At 60.0% G+C, this 20,725-nt stretch overlaps 6 protein-coding genes across 6 annotated transcripts; 3 read left to right on the top strand and 3 right to left on the bottom strand.

Annotated features, from left to right (window-relative positions):
* The first annotated feature begins 1,137 nt into the window (after window positions 1-1,137).
* On the top strand, window positions 1,138-9,763 carry THITE_2115295 (uncharacterized protein). The gene is made up of 2 exons (XM_003653120.1): window positions 1,138-1,314; window positions 1,621-9,763. Exons 1-2 carry the CDS (start codon window positions 1,311-1,313, stop codon window positions 9,654-9,656), a joined length of 8,040 nt encoding a protein of 2,679 aa, XP_003653168.1. The 5' UTR covers window positions 1,138-1,310; the 3' UTR covers window positions 9,657-9,763.
* A 549-nt stretch (window positions 9,764-10,312) lies between these two features.
* On the top strand, window positions 10,313-13,169 carry THITE_2115293 (uncharacterized protein). Its single transcript, XM_003653119.1, has 5 exons — window positions 10,313-11,397; window positions 11,468-11,536; window positions 11,589-11,774; window positions 11,835-12,209; window positions 12,285-13,169. The coding sequence occupies exons 1-5, from the start codon at window positions 10,740-10,742 to the stop codon at window positions 13,010-13,012; spliced, it is 2,016 nt and encodes a 671-aa protein (XP_003653167.1). The 5' UTR covers window positions 10,313-10,739; the 3' UTR covers window positions 13,013-13,169.
* Window positions 13,170-13,252: 83 nt separating this feature from the next.
* Window positions 13,253-14,178, bottom strand: THITE_2144318 (uncharacterized protein; the record flags this gene model as incomplete). The annotated part of the gene is made up of 5 exons (XM_003653118.1): window positions 13,253-13,339; window positions 13,416-13,477; window positions 13,596-13,775; window positions 13,888-13,991; window positions 14,060-14,178. The coding sequence occupies 5 exons, from the start codon at window positions 14,176-14,178 to the stop codon at window positions 13,253-13,255; spliced, it is 552 nt and encodes a 183-aa protein (XP_003653166.1).
* Window positions 14,179-15,085: 907 nt separating this feature from the next.
* THITE_2047529 (uncharacterized protein) lies at window positions 15,086-15,805 on the top strand (the record flags this gene model as incomplete). Its single annotated transcript, XM_003653117.1, has 1 exon — window positions 15,086-15,805. A coding segment is annotated over one exon (720 nt), but the record flags the coding sequence as incomplete, so codon positions are not given.
* A 146-nt stretch (window positions 15,806-15,951) lies between these two features.
* THITE_2095650 (uncharacterized protein) lies at window positions 15,952-18,210 on the bottom strand. The gene is made up of 4 exons (XM_003653116.1): window positions 17,741-18,210; window positions 17,132-17,631; window positions 16,798-17,050; window positions 15,952-16,617 (listed from the first exon to the last, which is right to left on the bottom strand). Exons 2-4 carry the CDS (start codon window positions 17,596-17,598, stop codon window positions 16,327-16,329), a joined length of 1,011 nt encoding a protein of 336 aa, XP_003653164.1. The 5' UTR covers window positions 17,599-17,631; window positions 17,741-18,210; the 3' UTR covers window positions 15,952-16,326.
* Window positions 18,211-19,169: 959 nt separating this feature from the next.
* On the bottom strand, window positions 19,170-20,624 carry THITE_66557 (uncharacterized protein). The gene is made up of 3 exons (XM_003653115.1): window positions 20,322-20,624; window positions 19,818-20,156; window positions 19,170-19,743 (listed from the first exon to the last, which is right to left on the bottom strand). Exons 1-3 carry the CDS (start codon window positions 20,512-20,514, stop codon window positions 19,511-19,513), a joined length of 765 nt encoding a protein of 254 aa, XP_003653163.1. The 5' UTR covers window positions 20,515-20,624; the 3' UTR covers window positions 19,170-19,510.
* Window positions 20,625-20,725: the final 101 nt, after the last annotated feature.

Here is a 20,725-nt window from a genome sequence, read left to right as displayed (position 1 = left end):
AAGAACTCCATCCCATCTCTCTCACGTCCGGCGAAGAGAACGGAGTGATGCAACTCCACACACAGTACGTGAAGCTGGAGATGTGTGGAGCGATTCCCCGCGTTTTTCGGTCTGAAAGATCACAGCGAGGATGACACCCCGCTGTCCTTGCATCTGCCGCCTCACGACCTCCCCACATACAGTCCGGCGGAGTGCTGCGGTATGCGCCGCTCGGGATCCCAGCGGAAGCGGACATCTGGCCACTTTACTTCCCTATTCCCTGTTCGGTGACCGCCAGAGCGAGATGCAGCAATCCCCGGGAACCACCTTCACGCATTGCAGACCGACATAACTTAGGTCGGTAGGTCCTTGCTGTGTGTGCTCCGAACGCAGCAAACTACATGCCATCCCGCTCAAAATTTCGCTCCCGGCGCGACCTCCGAAGCGTTGGCGCCCATGTCCGCTAGATCGCGATCATCCCAGCTCGCGATGTCCGGTCCCGCTACCAAGAGCGAGCACTACGATGCAGAGGCGACAGTAAAGCGGTTCGCGATTCAGTTGCCTGGGATGAACTGCGCGCCACGCCGCCGACTACCCACACCACCGGCACCGGTGCGGAGAATAATCAGTCGGTCGGGTAGGTAGGTATTCCGTAGTTATGGGAGCTTGAAGTTGGCCGTTGTTGCTGCGCCGTTTTCCTTCCCGCACGTTTCACCAGCCAGCTATTGAACCATTCCTCGCATCGCCGACTGTTTGCAGGCTGCATAGTGCATGGAGCGTACCAGCACTCGGCCTGTATTCGTCGAGGAAGAACTTGATTTCGATGAATCCAAGACGTGCGCACAGTTGGTAACGTTATCTTGCACCTTTTTAGCAGCTACTGTGAAGCCCATCTGCTTCTCGTTCAGCCAAGCAATAACTACCTAACCCTAACCATGGGCCTGTGCTGGTCCTTTCGACCTTCCAGTGGTTCTCGGTGTGCGGTAACTGACCACCGACTTGGGAGGTTTGCGCTGATTGGCTGTTTGATCTTGAGGGTGCCTTGAATCTGGCGGGGCAGCGGCGTCGCCCGCTCGTCGTGATTGGCTGATACCCCCCTACCCCTGAAGAGGCTCCCTTGCTCCTGGCAGCCCTGCAGCGGGAATGCACGCGCCGGTCTGGGCGCCCGACCTCATCGTCCTCCAGCGCCGCGCGAACAGTCCAGACGGGGTGCGCATGAGTCGTTGCTGTCCGTCTGGCGCCACGACGACGACCGTTCTCTGCATCGGTGTCCCAGGTTGAGCAGGCATTGCTTCTGCCGCGCGGGTGATGCAAGAGGTGACGTGTGGAAAATGGGTGAGTTGCAAGCACTTTCAATCCCCATCCTTCTCTTTGTGCATTCGTCCTGCGAGTTGTGGCGCTCGGGGAACGAATGCATGGTTGGAGTGTCGAGCAACGGAAACATTTGTTGCCAGCTTGTCGCCCCCGCCCCGGCCGCCGCCGCTGTCGTCGTTTCAACTGTACTCCACTGGGGGTTCTGACTCGGCGCCAGCACGGGGGTCCCATGAAGATGACCTCGACGGTTGGCCGTCTGTTTCAGAATGCCATGTGGAGAGCCCGAGAGTCCATGCGGCGCCGACATCGTTATGCTGACCAGCATAGCTCCGTCCCAGACGACGTTGCCGGACCACGAGCCCCTGAAGTTCTCGCCGCGCGCCGTTTCGCGGCTCGACGAGGAGGATGAGGAAGACTGGCAGAAGACGATACGTCCTGTTGCCCTAGGCTCCCGAAGCGTCGCCCACTCGCGCGAGTCGTCCATCGAGAAGCTCCCGCGTCCCGATCCCAACTCCCACCTCCCGCCGCCACGGTCCCATGCGCCAGCCTCTCGAAGCGGTCTCGCCGGCGTGATTGAGCGGGTCGTCGACCCCAAGGCATCGTCGTACGGTCACCACAGACAGACATCCATCGTCCATGGGATCCAGCACTCGAGGAACGGAAGCCTCACCAGCTCGGCCTCCAGCCCGCTCAGCCCGCAAATGATCGCCGCTGCGGGCGCCGGCCTCATGCCGGATAGGGCCGAGATGCAACCCTTCCCCCGTCCGGATAGCGATGCGTCTGCCGGACCGCGGCCGCCCACTGCCATGTCAGGAACGACCCTCGCATCAGTGCCGAATATTCCCGAAAGGGCCGCCTCGGCCGCTGCCGGCGAGTTTGGTGGGCGAGGAAAGATGGAGAGGAGGCATAGTGGCAAGTCCTCCCGGAGGGACCACGCTCACCACCACTCACACTCGTCACGCCACCACAAAGACGAACAGAAAACCGTGGGGGAGTTTGCGCTACATGTGCTGTTTACCTCCTTCATTGCACAGGCAGAGGAGAAGCTGAACGAGTGCATCACCGTGCCCTTTGACCCAGAGCCTCAGGTAGAGCAAATATGCGGTCCCGGCGTGGACCCGGCTTTCGACCAGCTCATCGTGGCCCTGGGCCACATTGCGAAGCAGAAACCCAAGCCGCTAATCGACTCGATGATGCTATGGAGGAAGAGCAAGAGCGACGCCGCCAATGAGGCTCGGACCCAGCTCCAACAGTCGCGCATCCACCCCGCTCCCGGATCGCTGCAAAGACGTCACACAGAACCGATGCAGCCGGCCGCGGCAGGTTCCGGGCCTGAGCCCCATGCCGGCGCGCAGATGTCCCTGGCCGCAAAACAGGAATACGTCGCGCAGGCGGAGCGCCGCTCGACTGTTTCCATCTACGTGCTCTGCCGCGTTCTTCTCGAGGTCATGGCACAGAGCACACTGGCTTCAATCACGCCCGAGATGGAAGACAAGCTGGAGAACATCATCTTCGGGCAGCTAAAGATCTCCGATACCGAGCAACTGATGGCCTCGCCCCTAAAGCTGTCCAACTGGAATCTCTTCGCCCAACTCATGGGCGCCATGAGCGAGCTCAGCTTTGCCACCGTGACTGATCGTTTCATCGTTGATCTCGACCGCTCGTTGCAAGAGCTGGCTGCCAAGGGCCCGTCATCCGGGTCCCGCGACATCGAGAGCAAGATGGAGCTCGTCCTGGGTGGGATGAAGCACCTCCGTATAAAAACGGCGCCGGCAGAAGCCTGGGATCGATCCTGTGAGTTCATGGCCTCGCTGGGCAAGCTCTTCAGCCGGTCCCACGGGCCCAAGGTAAAGTCGGCCTTCTGCCAGGTGTTCGAGCTGCTTGTGCTCCCCATAGCGGCCCAGGCTACCAACAGCGACATTGCCCATCCGAAATGGAACGAGGTTCTGGCTACGGTCGGGCCCCGGCTGGCCCAGATGTTTGTGAAGCCTCGGCACTGGCACTACGCCTTCCCTCTGGCGGCCACCATGCTGTGCGTCTCGCCGCCGGACACCTTTGTTAGTCAGTGGCTGCAGCTGATCTACCCGCTGCAGCCGCGCCTCAAGGACCGCTTCACCAGGCCGCTCTGTCTGCAGGTCATTTCCAGGCTGGTGTGGACCTATCTCTACCGCACGAACGACACTTCCTCGGGCATGACCCGGAAGCTCGATGAGGTCTTGAAGATGATTCTCCCAAACGCCAAGAGGACCTTGAACGCTACGGATTCCGCCGTTATCGATCCCCTGATCCAAATCATCAGGTTCATCGGGTACAAGCACCCGGAATATTGTTTCCGAACCATTATCTTTCCCCTGGTCAATGCCGATCTCTTCACCTCCAACAAGGAGCTCAAAATCGAACAGCTGGACCCGGATAGGATGGTGGTCGGGATCCGGGCATTCCTCACTATCGTGTCCGATTTAGAGAAGGGTGACAAGGGCAGGCCGCCCTTCCCCCAGTCGTATGGCCCGCCTCCGGTGCCTGAACGTGTGCCCCCGACGTCGCCAGTTTTTGGTTCGTCTCGGGACCCTCCGCCTGTTGCCTGGGCGGCCTTGTCCGGCGGCGAGAGGCTTACAAGGCCGGTCTTGGTCTCCGCGCTCACCGAAAGCGTCCGGGACTATTACGTCAGGTTCTGTGAGATTCTGGGCAAGATTACCATCATTTGTGACAACGCGTTTGGCGGCCAGGCTGCCCTGGATGAGAAGTTCGATAAGATGGAGAAATTCAACAGCCCGGGCCCCAAGACGCCCATCAGCGAGACGTTCAACTTCTCGCGGAGGGACGACAGCTCCGGCTCTCATGATCAGAAGCAAGCCTTCTACGAGTTGCTGCACATCGCCGTCCAGGCTCTGCCGCGCTGTCTTTCGCCCGACATTCCGTTCAACACATTGATCAATCTTCTCTGCACCGGGACTGCCCATGTTCAACCCAACATTGCAGAGTCGTCCGCACAGTCCCTGAAAGCCATTGCCCGGCAGTCTCACGCTCACCAGGTTACGATGGGATTCGCCCGCTTCATCTTCAATTTTGATGACCGCTATTCTACTACCATGTCCGATGGGGGCATGCTTGGCCCAGGACATATCGAGAAAACGCTGATGTTGTACATCGAGCTCCTGCACATATGGATCGAGGAGATCAAACAGAAGACCCGGAATGCCGCGGATGAGAGCAGCGAATCCAGCGTCGCCGAGAAGAGGGGCATCCAGCTTGACCTGTCCAGCGTCTGGGCGGAGGTCGACCAGGTGGAGGCGCATGGCCTGTTCTTCCTCTGCTCTCAATCTCGGCGGGTCCGCTACTACGCCGTCAGCGTCCTTCGCTTGATTACTGAATTTGACGCCGTCCTGAGGAAGCCGAGCGGCCGTGAGAAAGACACGCCGAGACTCATCGACATCCTCGAGAACGACTCGATGCAGGTCATGAGCTTCAATGACGAGCAGCTCACCGTGGCGGAACGGAGCCGGCTGCAGCGAGGAATGCAGAACACCAATAGCCAAGGAGCCCTGATTGAGCTCTGCACCAGCGACGTCTCGTACGACACCACGCTGTGGTTCAAGATCTTCCCCAACTTCATCCGCATCGCCTTCGATAAATGTCCGTTCGCCATCACCCTCAGCCGGGACCTCGTTTGCGAGAGAATCCTCCAGCTCTACAAAGTCATCACGGTGCTTTCCGAACCGCCACGCGATCCTCGGGGCCAGTTTTATGTGGAGCCCAGCAGTGCTCGGATGGCGGGCAAGACACCAACAACGCACCCCGAGGTTGTCATTGAGCAGTGGAAGCTGTACCTCGTTTTTGCTTGCACGACCCTTGCGGATCCCGGTAATGCCCAGGGCCCAGGGGCGCCCAACGGCGTGCACGGCCGAAAGGGATCCAAGGCGTCGTCGGCTGCAGAGAAGATTGGGTCGGCAAGGACGCTCTTCAAGTATCTGAATCCCATGCTCTCCGTCTCCTGCGCCCCGATCCGGGAGGCGGTGGTGATCGCCATGGGCTCTATCAACATCCACATTTATCGCACGCTGCTCGAGGAACTCCAGGGGCAGGTCTCGCGGTGCAACGACGACGCACGGCAGCGCATCCATCAGCGTACCAACAGCAGTCCCCGCCGGAACCGCAAGATGGACGTGCTGCGGACCGAGATCACGCATGTGTACAAGCTTACGTCGCATTTTTTGAGAGAACCTCAGGTTTACCAGGACGACTGGATTCTGAACAACTTGGTCGCGTACGCCAAGGATCTCAAGCTTTTCCTGATGGACGGCGAGGTCCAGATGGACTGGGAATTTCAGAAGCTAAGACGGCACTATTGCGGCCTTATGGAGGAGCTCTTCGGCGGCATCAACCGGACAAAGGATCCGTCCCGATGGATGACGTTTGAAGCTCGGAAATCGGCATTCGCCTTGATGGAGGAATGGTGCGGCTTCTCTCCCAACCAGCTCCAGATTCGGCAGAGAGAGGACAACATGAGACAATCCGTCATTGATCAGAAGACAGCGGGCGAACGAGGGACGGTGTCGGCGGCGATGGAGATCGAGAAACGAAACCTGCGCACGGCAGCTCTCAGCGCTATGGCTGCGCTCTGCGCCGGGCCCATCAGTGCCACCACCGAGAGCGGCGTATCTCTACAGTTCGACGTCCGGCGGATGCTGGCCTGGATCGAGGCGATCTTCAACTCGGGTAGCGACCGCATGAACGTCATCGGCAGGAGGGCGTTGAAGAACCTGATCGTGCACAACCAGGAATTCCCATACCTGCTCGAGCACTGCATCTCGAGGTGCTACCTCGCCGATGCCCCAAAGATGCTGGAGAGTTACTTCTTCGCCGTGACTGAGGTGCTTCTGGAGCAGCCCGAGTACCCCACACCGTTCTGGAAGCTCCTGGGTCTCTGCCTCTTCATGCTGGGCAACGACCAGAGCGCCGTCAGGTCCAGGGCCGCTCACCTCTTGAAGGCTCTGGATGAGAGGCAGCCGCACCCGCGTAGCTCCAAGATCCAGGACTTCGACATCAGCATATCCGACAAGACCAAGGCCGTCTACAAGCTGGCTCAGTTCGAGATCTCGAAGCGGTTGGCGAAGCAACACACCGAACTTGCGTTCCACATCTTCTCCGAGTTCACGTTCTACTTTAAGGAGCAGCAGGCTGCCTCGCAGCGGAACATCATCGCCGTCATCCTTCCGTGGATCCAGGCGGTCGAGCTCAAGGTTGATCCCAATGGGGGGCCGATCGCGCAATCGTACGTGCTGCTGGCCAATCTCCTCGAGATCACGATCAAATCCAGCGCAGCGCTGCACAACGAAGTCCAAGCGCTCTGGCAGGCATTGGCGACTGGGCCGTATCCGGGGAACGTGCGGCTCATCCTGGATTTCATCATGTCTCTGTGTCTGGAGCGGAGAGAGCAGAACTTCGTCGAGTACGCGAAGCAGATCGTCGTCTTCCTTGCAAGCACGAACAGCACGCCGGGCAGCAGGGTGGTCGAATTTCTGCTGCTCCAGATCACGCCCAAGGCCATGGTGCCCAATGAGAAGCGCGAAGCTATCCCGCCGCCACCAGACATCGCCATGATGCCCTACTGCGCGGATCTCTCGGAGGCCCTCCCTATAGGCACCAAACAGGCCGGCTTCTCTCTTGGCCAACTCTCGCTCATCCTCCTCGTAGACCTCATGGTGGCGCCCGTCAGCCTCACAGCGGACAGCGTCCCGATCTTGCTGCAAGTCGTCACGGTCCTCTGGGATCACTACACGCCGCTTGTGCAGGAGCAAGCTCGCGAGATGCTGGTGCACCTCATCCACGAGCTCGTCATCTCCAAGCTGGATGATGACACGCCGGCGGCCACCAAGCAGGGGATCGAGAGCTTGGTGGATGCCATCCGTCGCCACGACCGGTCGGTTGTGTGGGGCTACGAGGACAGCAACGGAAAGGTCGGCGGCCACGACAACAAGGTGCCGCCAAGCATGGAGCATCTCACAGCCGAGGTCGTCAAGACGTTCGAGCTAACGTTTCCCGGCATCAAAGACCAATGGGGCCGGCTCTCGCTCACCTGGGCGACTTCCTGTCCGGTCAGACACCTTGCCTGCCGATCATTTCAGATCTTTCGGTGCATCCTCACGTCGCTCGACCAGTACATGCTCGGGGACATGCTCGCCCGCCTGTCCAACACCATCGCGGACGAAGACGCCGAGATCCAGACGTTCTCGATGGAGATTCTCACGACGCTCAAGACGCTGATCGTGAAGCTCGACGCCGACAAGCTGCTGGCGCTCCCTCAGCTTTTCTGGACCACATGCGCCTGCCTCGAGTCAATCAACGAATGCGAATTCCTCGTGGCGGTGGAGATGCTGAACGAGTTCCTGAAGAAGCTCGACTTCCAGTCTCCCACCGTGCGACGGCTGCTCTACGACGGACAGCCCTCCAAGTGGGACGGCCCGTTCGAGGGCGTGCAGCCGCTGCTCTACAAGGGCCTGCGGTCGTCGGTGTGCCTGGAACTGACTCTCCAGACGCTCGAGAAGTTCATCCCGCTGCCCAGCGACGCGCTCGTCGGCGACGACAGCCGATTCTTTTTCACGGTGATTGCCAACTTACCCCGATTCCTGCACGCCCGCGACCAGCAGCAGTTCCTCGACCGCGGCGTCGTGCAGACGGCGGAGACGCTCATGGCGGCGGCCGACGAGTTGGGCATGACGGGCATGGCGGTCGTCTTGGACGACTACCTCGCCTCCAAGCATTCGTCCGAGAACGAGTTCGTGGCGCACATGTTTGCGGCGCTGCGGGAGCGTTTCCTGCCCGCGCTGGACCTGCCCATGGTCACCATGCTGATGGGGTTCCTCACGAACGCGACCTCGTGGGTCAAGATCAAGACGATGCGGATCCTGCGGGTGATCTTGCCCGAGGTGGACATGAAGAAGCCCGAGATTGCCAGCCACGGCTCGGACATGATCTCGCCGCTCCTGCGGCTGCTGCAGACCGAGTACTGCATGGAGGCGCTGGAAGTGCTGGACAACATCATGACCATGTCCGGGTCCTCGATGGACAAGCACCACCTGCGCATGAGCATGACGCGGCCGACGTCGAAGGCGGTGCGCAAGGAGTACGAACGGACGCAGAGCCTGTTTGGCATCCCGGAGGCGTCGGGGTGGGCGATTCCGATGCCGGCGCGCAAGACGGACTCGACGCGCGCCAACATCCACGCGGCCTTCTACATGTGCCAGAGCGACGAGGGCGTGGTGGCGCAGCCGACCATGACGCCCGAGGTCGAGTTCCACACGGACGACTTCCCGTACGGATACTTCCCCGGCCCGTCGGACCGCGCGGACACCATGGTGTCGGACGACGGACGGGCCCTCGACATGCACATGGGGGATTTGTTCTCGAAGCTGGACAGCCTGGATGACTTCTTCGACGACCTGTCGACGAGCGCGCCCAGCGACGGGCGGTCGTCGCGGACCGTGACCGAGTTCTCGCCCGACACGTTCGAGTCCGGCGCTCAGCTGTACGACGAGCAGATCTTGCCCATCCTGCACCAGGCGTCCAGCAACAGCAGCATGTCCTTCCAGAACGGCTTCGCGGACAAGCCCGTCTTCCCGGGGCGCGAGGGAGGAGGCGGACCACCCACCAACACGATGAACCCCGGCGCCTTCACGCCCGGCCACCACAGCAACGCTCCCTCCACCGCCACAAAAGTAACAAGCATCACGCCGCCCAACCGCCCGGGCCTCCACGCGCGCTCCGTCACGTCGCCGTCGGCGCCGGCGTCGCACCACGCGCAGCAGCTCGCGCCCGCATCCGGCGACCTGGCCTCGGACGACGAGTCCTTCCCCGAGGACGTCTTCTCGGACGGCGACGACGACCGGCCCCTCACGGCCACGGCCAACGGCGGCGGCGGCGGCGGGTCCTTCTTCCTCGAGAATGTCGTCCGCCCCCTCGCGTACCGCCGGTCCAAGGTGCGCCGGATGGCGAGCGGGCGGTCCCACGACGGCGGCTTCTTGTTCCACACGCCTGTCCCTGCTGCCCCGCCTCCCCCTCCTCTTCCTGGCTCTTCTGCCGCCGCCGCTGCTGCTGCTGCTGCTGGCGGCGCTGGTGGGGCTGGGGCCAGTGCAGGTGGTGCTGGGACTGGTGCTGGAACTGGCGCTGGGGCTGGGGCTGGTGCTGGCGCGGGTCCGGCTGGCTCGCTGGCGACGCCGGTGTCGCCGCAGCAGACGGGGGTTCCTGTGCTGCCCAAGGCGCCGCCGGGACCGTTCCTGGTGCTACAGGGCCCGCCGGGCCCGGGCGGTGGGAAAGGGCAGTACCAGGGGCAGGGACAGGGACAGGTGTCGCAGACTACGGGCTGATGATTTGGTTTTGATCTAACTACGCGATATGTTTCTATGGATTTTATGAGATATTAGGAGAGAAGGGAGGAGGTGGTGGGACTGGGCTTCGTTGGGGGTTCATCTGGCGGCATGTGCGGAACATAGAGGTGGTGGTGTCGTGGGGCTTCGATGGGGTTGATCTGGTAACTATGTATGGCGTGGTGTGAAGTTTGACATCATATACTATGCCGGGATGTCTGGGAAGATATCGGGGTGGATGTGGTTGACGATCTGGAACTCATTTGTTTGGCCTACCATTACTCACCGCGGGTTGGCGGCGTTGGAAGGAGTGGGCAAAAACTCTGTGTTGGAGAGGGACGATAATTCCTGCGTTGATACCAACATGGCTCTGACAATGGCAAAGCTGGTCTTTGATGATAAGGTACTCGTCGGACGAATGCATAGAGGTCTAGCGAGGTTTCTCCTTCACGCCCCGCTGCTGGGTTTCTGCTCTACCTATCTTTTCTTACTCGATCAAGAACGTCAATGACTCCTTAATATGGCCCGGGCAGGCCGCTGGCCTGGCAGCTTGACATTTAGCTTTCTTAGCGTTACATACTGGCGGACATGGAGTACATCACACACTACACAAAATTCGATGTTGTCGTTCTAGGAGAACCAGGGCAGTTTGCTGTCCGTTACGAGAGTACCTTACGCATTGTGTGTATTCCGTATAACTATGCTGTAATACAGTACGCAGGGTATAATTCAAACTATCCTTGCACGGGCCATTCAAGCCACGTTTGTGATATGCTTGAGCTTTCACTGGCCTCGGTTGCTCACACAACACAGCCCCTAAATCTGCCTATTGCTCTGAAATGTCAACCTGCTGGTAGGCAAGCGGAAGCCGGAATCATTGCGGTCGCGTCGCCTTGCCGGGCATGCTCCGAAACCAATGCACGCAGCAGAAGCGTCGCCGGTTCTTGTTTTCCAATGAAGACTGGTTACTTCGTGCTCTGAGTGGGCAGTGAGCTGCGCCGCGGCGCAAACAACGAATTGGCGTCCCCCAGAAGGTCCGCCTGAGGCTCACTTGACTCTGAGATGGGCGTGCGGGTCACCACCATGGGCTCGTTGTTCCAGGGCAACCAGGACCTGGGCAAGAAGGACGACGACCGCAAACCGACGAAGGCGCCGTCGAGACGCCCACAATGGGGCACTGCTCCCGGGGGGCCGGGGGGAGGCTCGCGGCGCAGGACGCTCAAGCGGCTTGCCATCGTGCTTGCGCTGGGCGTCTTCGTGTACCTGTTCATCAGCAACCTGCCCACCGACGTGCCCATCCGGGATCGACGCCACCCCGTATACCGCCAACCCGAGTACCGCGCAGGCCCGCCCCATGCGCCCGGGCCTGAGCCTGGGCCCATGCCAAGGTTAAAGCCGGGCCGCAAACCGCAGAGGCCGAGCGAGCCACCACCGCGGCCTCCTGCGCCCGCCGCTCCCGCCCCAGCGGCGGCGCTCCACAACGGCCCCCTCACTTTCCCCAAGCTCCTCGCCTCTCTCGAGGCCATATACAGCACCGGCGGGTCTCAGCGTTCCAACAAGAACGTGCTCTTCGCTGCTGCTAGCCTGAAGAGTGCTGCCGTGCTCCTGCCTCTTGCCTGCCAGATGGGCGAGGAGCTGAGGAACTACGTACACTTCGCCCTGGTCGGCGGGAGCGACGTTGATCTGGATGAGTTGCGCGCCGTTAACGGTGTTGATGAGTCTTGCCAGGTTATATTTCACGGTGCGGCACGACCTCACCACAACAACCTCAGGGGGCGGTGGTTTTGGGGCTGACATTGGTTCTATTTTAGACGCCCGCCCCGACTTTGCGACCACTTCGACTGTTGAGCGTCTCAGACTGAGCAGCAGCCGGGCTTTGCGTAGGTGGCATGCCGAACTCTGTTCTATCTACTCATTCTAAGCACTCAGCAGACCATATCAACAACTACATGCATCCGCAGGCAGTGATTATCGATGCCTCCGGAAACGAAGAAGACTATTTCCTCGCCGGAATAAGGAAACAGGCGCCCGTCTCCGAAGTGCCGCTCATTGAACTGCCCGAGGATGCCCACTCGCGGCTCGGCTGGATGACCAAGCTCGACAGCTCGTCGTTGGCGGGTACGTGTTCCCCAGGGCATGGCCCGTCAAGTGACCTGGCTAACATCAAGACGCGCGCAGCTTGGGACAAGATCAGCATTGACATTTTGATTCATGCATCACCTGGAACGTCGGGAAGCATTATCCATCTTCTCCGGTCATTGTCGGCGGCTGATTTCTCGGCCGGCCCAACACCTCATTTGACCATCGAACTACCACCAGACGTTGATGGTGCCACGACCGAATTTTTGAAGGACTTCCAGTGGCCTCCGCACCGCTCTCGTCTACCCTCCCAGCCCAGCCAGCTGACCATTAGACGCCGCATACCGCGCGCGAGACTGACCGAGGAGGAGAGCTCTGTTCGATTTCTCGAGTCGTTCTGGCCTACCAGCCCAAAGTACTCGCATGTGATGGTGCTATCGCCGCAGGCTCAGCTGTCGCCTCAATTCTTTCTCTGTAAGTCAGCACGCCCGCCTCTGCTGAGGTAAATATTTGCATTTGTCTTCATGCTGAACAGTGTGGCCATTCTAGACACCAAATATGCAGTGCTGCACTTTCTGTATTCAGGGCCGGCACGTGTACAGGACTGGGAGTCGAGACTCCTCGGGATCAGTCTGGATCTCCCGTCGACCCATCTAGATGACTCCAAACCATTCACACCCCCTTCCAGGAAAGGGGCATCGACTCCCTTTCTGTGGCAAGCCCCGAACAGCAACGCCGCGCTCTTTACGGGGCAAAAGTGGATCGAGCTGCACGCACTGGTCTCCAACTGGCTCGACTACCAGCACCGCCGCACCGGCACGCCGCCTGCTCTCTTCGCCAACAAGCTCGTCAGTAAGAGGTACCCCTCGTGGCTAGAACACGCCCTGAGGCTCGCCCGCGCCCGCGGGTACTGGATGCTCTACCCGAGCGAGCCGACGGCCAGGAACCTGGCGGCCGTGCACCGCGAGCTCTACCGCGCGCCCGAGGAATACGAGGGGGAGCTGCCGAAGCGGGTGGCCCCAGACACCGAGTTGCCCCTTTCGCGGGGCAGCACCCCCTTCGAGAGCCTGCCGGACCGCGGCCGGCTGCCCGGCTTCGACGAGATGCCGCTGTTGCTCTGGGACGGGGCGATCACGGGGCTCAGGGACTTGGATGACGCCGCGGCGGACTATGCGAAAGACTTCCGGCGAGCGGTGGGCGGGTGCGATGCCTTGACGCCCGAGGAGCTGGTTCCGAGGCCGTCGATGAAGGACTTGTTTTGTTTGAAGGACGACTGAGCAAGCCGGAGTTTCGCGGTGGGTGGGGTGCGGAATCCATTCGGGACTGGAACCTGGAATGATGTACGACTCTGGTTGTGAGAGATGCAATGATTTACGTGGGGCGTGCGTGTGCTGGTTCTATGGGCGCGTCTTTGCGTCCTGCATCAGGAGTTAACATTATTCATGACATCCCATCATACCTACATCGGCCGTACGGTCTGACGTCTTTAAAAGCATATCTGCGTGTAGACCACCGCCTCAGGCATCCGCCCGTTGGTTCAGCTTGTTGATCACCAACAGCACCACACAGGACCCGAAAATGCACATTGCGATCATGCCCATGACCTAAGCGCACATGTCAGCCGCCGGGGCGAGAGAGGAAACGGCCAAGAACAGTAATATCTGTCTTCGGGGTGCTCACCGCTTGCGTCTTCCACCCGCTCTGCACAAGCGCGGCCCGCCGGCTGTACTTGTTGACCGTTTCTGACAGTCCAACCAGCCTGGTCAGTTGAATCTTGCCGTCGACGTAGGACTCGGAGGCCAGAAACAGAAGGCCTAACAAGAGAAGAAGAGAAGAAGAAGAGAAGAGAAAAAGACGTACTCGTGTAGTTGGCGATGCCGACGCCCAGGCAGCTGACCGACAGCACCCAGAAGACGACCCCGAGCGGCTTGGCCATGCGCAGCTCGATGTCAGACGCCGTCTTGCGCAGGTGGAACGACAGCACGATGGCCACGGCCACGATGGACATGTAGATGGAGAGCCGCAGGTACGAGAGGAAGGCTTTTGCAGGAGTGGCTTAGTATAGAAACCTTCTTTGTTTCCGTACCGTAATCATAATAAAGAAAAACAATAGGAAGAAGGGGGGAGAATAGGGGCTGCGTGGGTTGCATACTTCGCTCGTTGGCGGCGTGGTCGCGGCAGTCGCTCTGCTCGTTGTCGAAGAGCAGCGGGCCGAAGAGCGGCGGGAGGCAGAAGGCGTTTTGGAGCATGCCGCGGCTGGTGTGGGAAGGTGAGGTTAGAGAGGGAATAAGGTATATAATATATAATGTATATAGCGGACATACTCTCTCATCTCGCCCACGTCGACTGGGTGCGTGAGCGCCGACAGCGGCGCGCAGCACTGACTGGATGATCCATGGCCATCTTCTTCGTCCGTCGCAGGTACTGTTGATGGCGCAGGCATTTCAGCGATGGTGGTCTATGGCGGTGGTCTACCCAGTCATGGTGCTAAGATGTTGGTGGTGTCTGGATCTCAAGTCAGGCCATCCGTCGCTGACAGGCCTCCTTTCAGGTTGTTCCCATGACGACTTCCAGTTCAGCGAGATCGCAGGGACGAGGTCCACTTTTTCACTCAATTACATATTGCAAATTACACTGATCCGTGTAAGTGGAAGCACAATTGAGTAAAACGGTCCAGAGCATTGTCGGGCCTTGAAGCGGGAAACTGATTTGTCTTCTGAGGATCACCATAAGCTTTACGATGGAGAGGTCAAACCGGGTGCCAATTGTTTCTCGAGTCTTCCCGCCATCCGGAGATTGCATCATGTGGTACCGTACTCCTACCTACTAGCAGTGCGCGTGTAATAACGGTATCCGTAACGTACTGTGTGTGGGTCTTATCGATGAACACGGTATTATCGCCGCTTCTCAGTGGATTGATTCCAGGGTCCTGTCGCTGCCTGCGGGGCACGCGTTAAGTGCTTGCTGCCCAGACGCGTTGATGCGCGTCTTCCACACCTCCACCACATTCACCCCGCGGCCTGGATGGTCCTCAGAGTCGACAACCACACCATAATCTCACCATGAGTTAGTGTCCCACCGTTCGATACTTTTGAAACCATCATATTGTTTTCTAACCTTGTCCCAGCATCATACGGCGGTTACCAACGAACAGGCTACGGCACCCAGGGCGGCGAAGATGGCGGCGGCTTCATGGGCGGATCACAGCAGGGCAGCCAAGGCGAGAGGAAGGTATGCATGCGTCTGCTCTGCTTTGACCCCTTCACTCCATTTTCTTTACCCCTTTCTTTTTTCTTCTGTATGTCTGCCACCTCAACTAACCACACGAAAACATCACACAGAGCTACGCAGATGACAGCCTTCGCCCGGTAACCATCAAGCAGCTGATCGAGTGCAAAGAAGCCTACCCGGGCGCCGACCTGGCCGTCGACGGCGTGCCAACCACCCAGGTGACGCTGGTCGGCCAGGTGCGCTCGGTCAACCCGCAGGCGGTCAACGTGACGTACCGCATCGACGACGGCACCGGCGTCATCGACGTGAAGAAGTGGATCGACGCCGACAAGGCCGACAACACGCCGCGCTTCGCCCCCGACACCTACGTGCGCGTCTTCGGCCGCCTCAGCAGCTTCAACGGCCGGAAGCACGTCGGCGCCCACTACATCCGCGCCATCGACGACTTCAACGAGGTCAACTACCACCTGCTCGAGGCCACGTACGTGCATCTGTGCTTGACCAAGGGCGGCTTGGCGGACCTCCAGCAGCAGCAGCAGCAGCAGCAGCAGCAGCAAGTAGGGGACGACGGCGGGGATAGCATGTTTGTGGACGGCGGCTATGGAGCCGGCGGGGGTATCTCGAGTGACGGCCCGCCGCGGCTCTCCGTCTGCTCGCGGAACGCGCGCACCATGTACAACTATCTGGTCAACACTCCGGGCGACAGTCAGCATATCAACCAAATCTCCGCCGGTACGGGCCTGCCCGTCAGGGATGTCTTGGCGGCGTCGGCAGAATTGTTGGATAATGGGCTTATCTACACAACGGATGATGATGTGACGTGGGCAGTCATGGAATAGTGGGCTCCGCGGGCTCGGCTGGTTGGGAATGGGCACTGGTACTGCTTGGGAGGGAGAGGACTGGCGATTGGGAAAACGGATACACTCGCGGGAGGGTACATGGCGCCGGCTGTCACCATTCGATCGGTAGTCTTGTTTTGTTACGGTTCTCTGCGATGATGGGCATTTTCTCATTGCGTGAATGAGCTGAGACTACCTGCTCAATGCGCGTCGCATCTGGTCGACAGAACCGCTAAGGAAAGGTGCGAGCTCCAGCGCCGTTGAGGGCACTACGTTCCTAAGGACTGCCAGGTGAAACAGATGGGCCAAGACTGCATGTTGAATGCAGCGGCCAGTCAACCCCGTAGGCTGCAGGTCAAGCTTATCAACGAAGGCCAAACCAAAAGTCCAGGCCAGAGAACCGAAAACGGAAACTAAGAAAGACACGGCATCCAACGCTTCACTCATGCCGTAGACAGCCACTGACAATCTGGAAGAGAAGATGAAGAACGCACCCGCGCACGCAACCACTCATCCCGTCCTCACATCCACCCCTTACCACTACCGGCACCACTGCCACCGCCACCGTTACCAGAAGCAGTCGCAGCCGCAGCAGCGAACTTCCGGGCCATCGACGACGGATGATTCGGGCTGGCGTAAGCGACCTTGCAACCGGGCACGCGGGGCTCACGAACCATGATGGACAGACGGACGGGCACGGGGCCGCGCTCGAGGAAGATGTCGCGCTTGACCTCGAAGCCGAACTTCTCGTAGTAGGCGTTGTTGGCCTGCGAGCTGGACTCGAGGTAGATCGGGCGGTTCTCGGCGTCCGCCTGTTTTTGCGATTACCCCTCCCCGGGAGGAATTCCCCCCCAAACTTTCGTGTCAGCTTGTTTGCTTGCTTGCTGGGCGGGTGGGTGCGCTACTAGGAGTTGGATGTGAAGACATTGCAGTGGAGGGGGAAGAGATAGAAAGAAAGCAAGGATTGGGGAAGAATGGGGGACCAGACTCACCCTCGCCATCATGTCCTGCAGCAGTCTCGCGGCATAGCCCCGCCCTTGCGAGCTGGGCTTGGTGCCCAGGTAGACCAGGTACCAGGCGTCGTGGTCTCGGTCGCCGAGAACGGCGGCCTTGGTGTCGTGCAGCAGCGGCAGGATCTCCTGGAAGTAGCGCTTCTTCCCCTCGGGCGAGAGCTGGAAGTAGAGTCTCCACATACCGCTCCGGAGCCGCGTCCACCATCCGTCGATCTGCTTACCGGGCGGCACCCTGCGAATCACGGTGGACGAGTTTGTCAACGCACGCTTCTGTGTGCAGCAAAAAACTGGCGTGTTTACTGTCTGTACATACCACAGAGCCACGCTATCGCACTCGGGCCCGACGGCCGTGGCGAGGCCGCTCATGCAGTGCGCTGCCACCGTGTAGGTCAGGATGTCGACGTGCAGCCGCCACCTGTCCTCCTCCTCGGCCGAGACGGCGTTGGTCACCTTACCGTGCACGTCGCCGCCACCGACTCCACCGCCGCCGCCGCCGCCGCCAACGCCAGAGCAGTCGTCGACGAGGTACCGGGCGTAGTCGTCAGCGGCAAAGGCGTGCGCCAGCGTGAGCGCCGCCTCCCTACACTCGGCCATGCTGACGACACGCACGGCTTCCTTCCACCGCGACGGCACCAGCGAGCGCTTCTTGCGCGCCGCGGCCGCGGCCGTCACGGCGGTGGTGCTGACACCGGTACTAGTACTAGTACTGGCACTGGCACTGGTGCTAGGACTGGTGCTAGTACTGGTGGTGCTACTGCTGCTGCTTACGGACGGCGCCATGGTGAGTAGCAGTCACGTTCAAGATTTGATTTCCTGCGGCAAGAAGCTGGTTAGGCACATGGCAGTTGCTCTGGAAGGAAAACGGAAGAAACCAAACAAAAGGGGAGAATGAATAAGTCATTGGGTCGAGGGCAAGACACACTTGGTTAACGTTTCTGATATGTTCTGGATACTATCCCCCGTATGGACTCTCGAGAGCTGCGTTCTCGAGATTGGCATGAATCTAGATGGATGACGCAGACAGTTGAGGGCGGTTCGAATGTCAGCAGACATCAATGTCGTCTTCTGGTCGTCGATCCCTTCGCGAGTTGGTCAGGTAGCAGATGGACACTGGTGCAGTGGTGACCGCAGTCAGTTCGAAGTTGGTTTGGCTGGGGAGGTTGAGCGCTCTGATGAGATGATACGGCCTCGGATTCGGGTTCGTCTTGTCACACACAGACACACGAGCACATAACACGCACGCCGAGGAAGTATGGGCGGTTTGTGTGCAAGCGGGTTGGATGGATGTGGCTAATGGCCAGCAGCGGCAGCAGGCAAGAGTGCCCTTGGGTAGAGAAATCCCCCTGGATAGGGGGGGACTGTGTAAGTGGCTTGACGGGATGTGCTATGCTCAGTCGGAAAGGGAGACGATACTCTGCAGGAAGACCGGAGCAGGAGACAGCGCAGAGTGGGCAGGGGGGAAATAAGTAGGCAGTTCGAGTAGGACTAACAATTTACGAGGCATGTCAGATGGAAAGAGACAAGCGAGACACACGGAGCAAGGCCGTGGGGAAGAGAGGGTTCCTCAGTCCACCACGCAGCACGGAGCGGCGGCCGATAGTCCTTTGATTGCATCGCACACGCCTCGCTGGCCAACCCTCGCTGGCTTGCCAGCTGTCCGACGCGAAAGCCAATGTCTTGGTCAGGAATCGTCTGAGCACGGGGGGGCGCCAAGGGTGCCTCGATTGGCTTGCGCGGGCTGGTGGCAGGCGGGCAGACGAAGGACAAAGCGGCAGCCGCCGGCCGTCCGTCCGCCGAAAGTGGGGGCGACCGTGGCCGTTCGGTGCCGGTTACCTAGAAAGCCAAGCAAGCACGGAAGAAGCGGCCCTGAGTGGTCCGGATAGCTTTGTCCTCCTCACCCAGTGTAAGAGGCTCTCGTGGCACAAGCCCAGGTTGGCAGGACTGCTGCGTCCGAGCCGGCCGAAGAAAGCCTCGCCCTCAACAACAACCACCCCCTGGACGGTGTGGGCCCCACCGCTGCGATAGCCCTGCAAACACCGGGCCTGTCCTGTTCCAATCACGATCAACAAGCGCCAGCCCGGCGGAACAGATCCAGTCACCGATCGCGCCGGGCACATGGGGGTCATGCAAGGCGGTCAGGTGATGGGTGATGCTGCCGGCGATATCCCTGGGCTGCAAGCCGCTGGCTCCCACAGACCACAGGAGTCCGGAGAAAGCGGTGCCACGGGAGGAAAATTGGGGCATGCGAGGCGAGCGTCAGCGAAGATGCTCTTGGCCATCCATCCATCAACAGCCTTGAGCGACTCCGGAACTCTTCTTTGTTACATCGCATGCCTTGATCCGAAGCAACTTCCCATCACAGTTGCAGAGACGTTCGTCGATGTAGCCGTTTGCTTGCCTCCACTCCAGTTAACCTGCGAACAATTGAACACGCACTGGCGCATTAGTCCCACCAGCAGATATGCAAGGTGCTGAAAAGAGAAGCCAAATGCTCATTTTGCGCGGCTCCTAACTCGGCGTCGCCAGAGGTGGAGCGGATATCTCAGGCATTAAATGGAAAACTTGAAACCGAAAGGGAAACACGACTCAACAAGGCAGGATTGCACGGGGGCGGCTGGCTGTGGGAGCACCCGCACCCGCGCCCGCGCCCGCGCCTGCGCCCGCGCCCGCACCCGGCGCCACGTCTTGTCCGTCACATCCGCCGGATCTGCGGTTCGTTCATGTACTTGTCGAGGCCCGAATCGAGATGAGCCCACCACTCGAAGAGCATCGAGTTGCAGATGAGTTTGAACCAGGGCGTGAATTTCAGGCTCGGGTCCTCGAACAGCTGCTTTAGACGGTCGGCCGAGACGTACTGCGTCGCCTGCACCTCGTTCTTGTTGATGTCGAGGTCAACATTGGCCTTGATGAAGAGGATGTAGTCGACTATAGAGACCCGCATGTCAGCCGTCATCCGTGGCCCTGCACGCGGGCGCGGGATGTGCAGGGGGGTCGCTCACTCTCGTGCTCGCCCCATTGGCTGTTGCTCGGCGCCTTGTAGTGGATGCGCGTCAGGAAACGGAATTTGTCCAGCGGCACCTGCTCCTTCTTGATACCGAGCTCGTGCTCGAGCTTGCGTTGCGCGGCGTGCTTGACGCCAAGGACGGAGTCCGGCAGGTTCGAGCCCGTCTCGTTCGACACGTTCAGCGGGTGCGAGCAGCAAGTGTTGGTCCACATGTCGGGAAAGGTGATCTTCTCCGACGCACGCTGCTGCAGAAGCAGTTCATTCTTGTCGTTGAAGAGGAAGACGGAAAATGCCCGGTGGAGCAAGCCCTTCTCGATGTTCGTCATGAGATGGCCTAAGTTGTGCCCAATGGTGTTCCAGTCAGCGCGACCTTCGCCCCTTGCGCTTCAACCCTACCCTCTTCCCCCCTCTACCCCCCGCCTGGCCGACTGCTACCCGACCGTGGGCAACGCACAGCGCGCCTGATGATTTGCGGGCGCAACGTCTCGCGGCTACTTACACAGCTTCTTGCTCGCGGTCCCGATTGGTTTGTCGTCCTCGTCGATGACGATGCAAACCTCGTCCATCAAGCGGATCTGTTCCTCATCGTGGCCCTCCAGTGCGTCGCCGCTCGTGTCGATGTCAGGGAACAGGCGGAGGATCGTGTCGGCCGTGATCGGCGCGGGGCGCGTCTCGGTAACCGTGGTGGACATTGTGCTGGCAGATGGCGTTTTCAGAAAGCCGGCGCGAGTCAGAGCACGGGAAGGACTGAGAAGGGAACAGAAGTTCGTTGCGCCGAGCAAGCGGTCCCTTTAGCTTGGTGGGGAAGGGGCAACAAAGAGGCGGGCAGCAGCGGCGACGGAGGGCTTGTTTCCATTCTGGGCCTTGCCGAAGCCTGAGTGGGCCAGCCGGAGACGGGATGGC

This window comes from Thermothielavioides terrestris, chromosome 2 (genome assembly GCF_000226115.1).
Source record: "Thermothielavioides terrestris NRRL 8126 chromosome 2, complete sequence".
NCBI lineage: Eukaryota > Fungi > Ascomycota > Sordariomycetes > Sordariales > Chaetomiaceae > Thermothielavioides > Thermothielavioides terrestris.
This window is presented reverse-complemented; position numbering and strand designations above follow the sequence as displayed.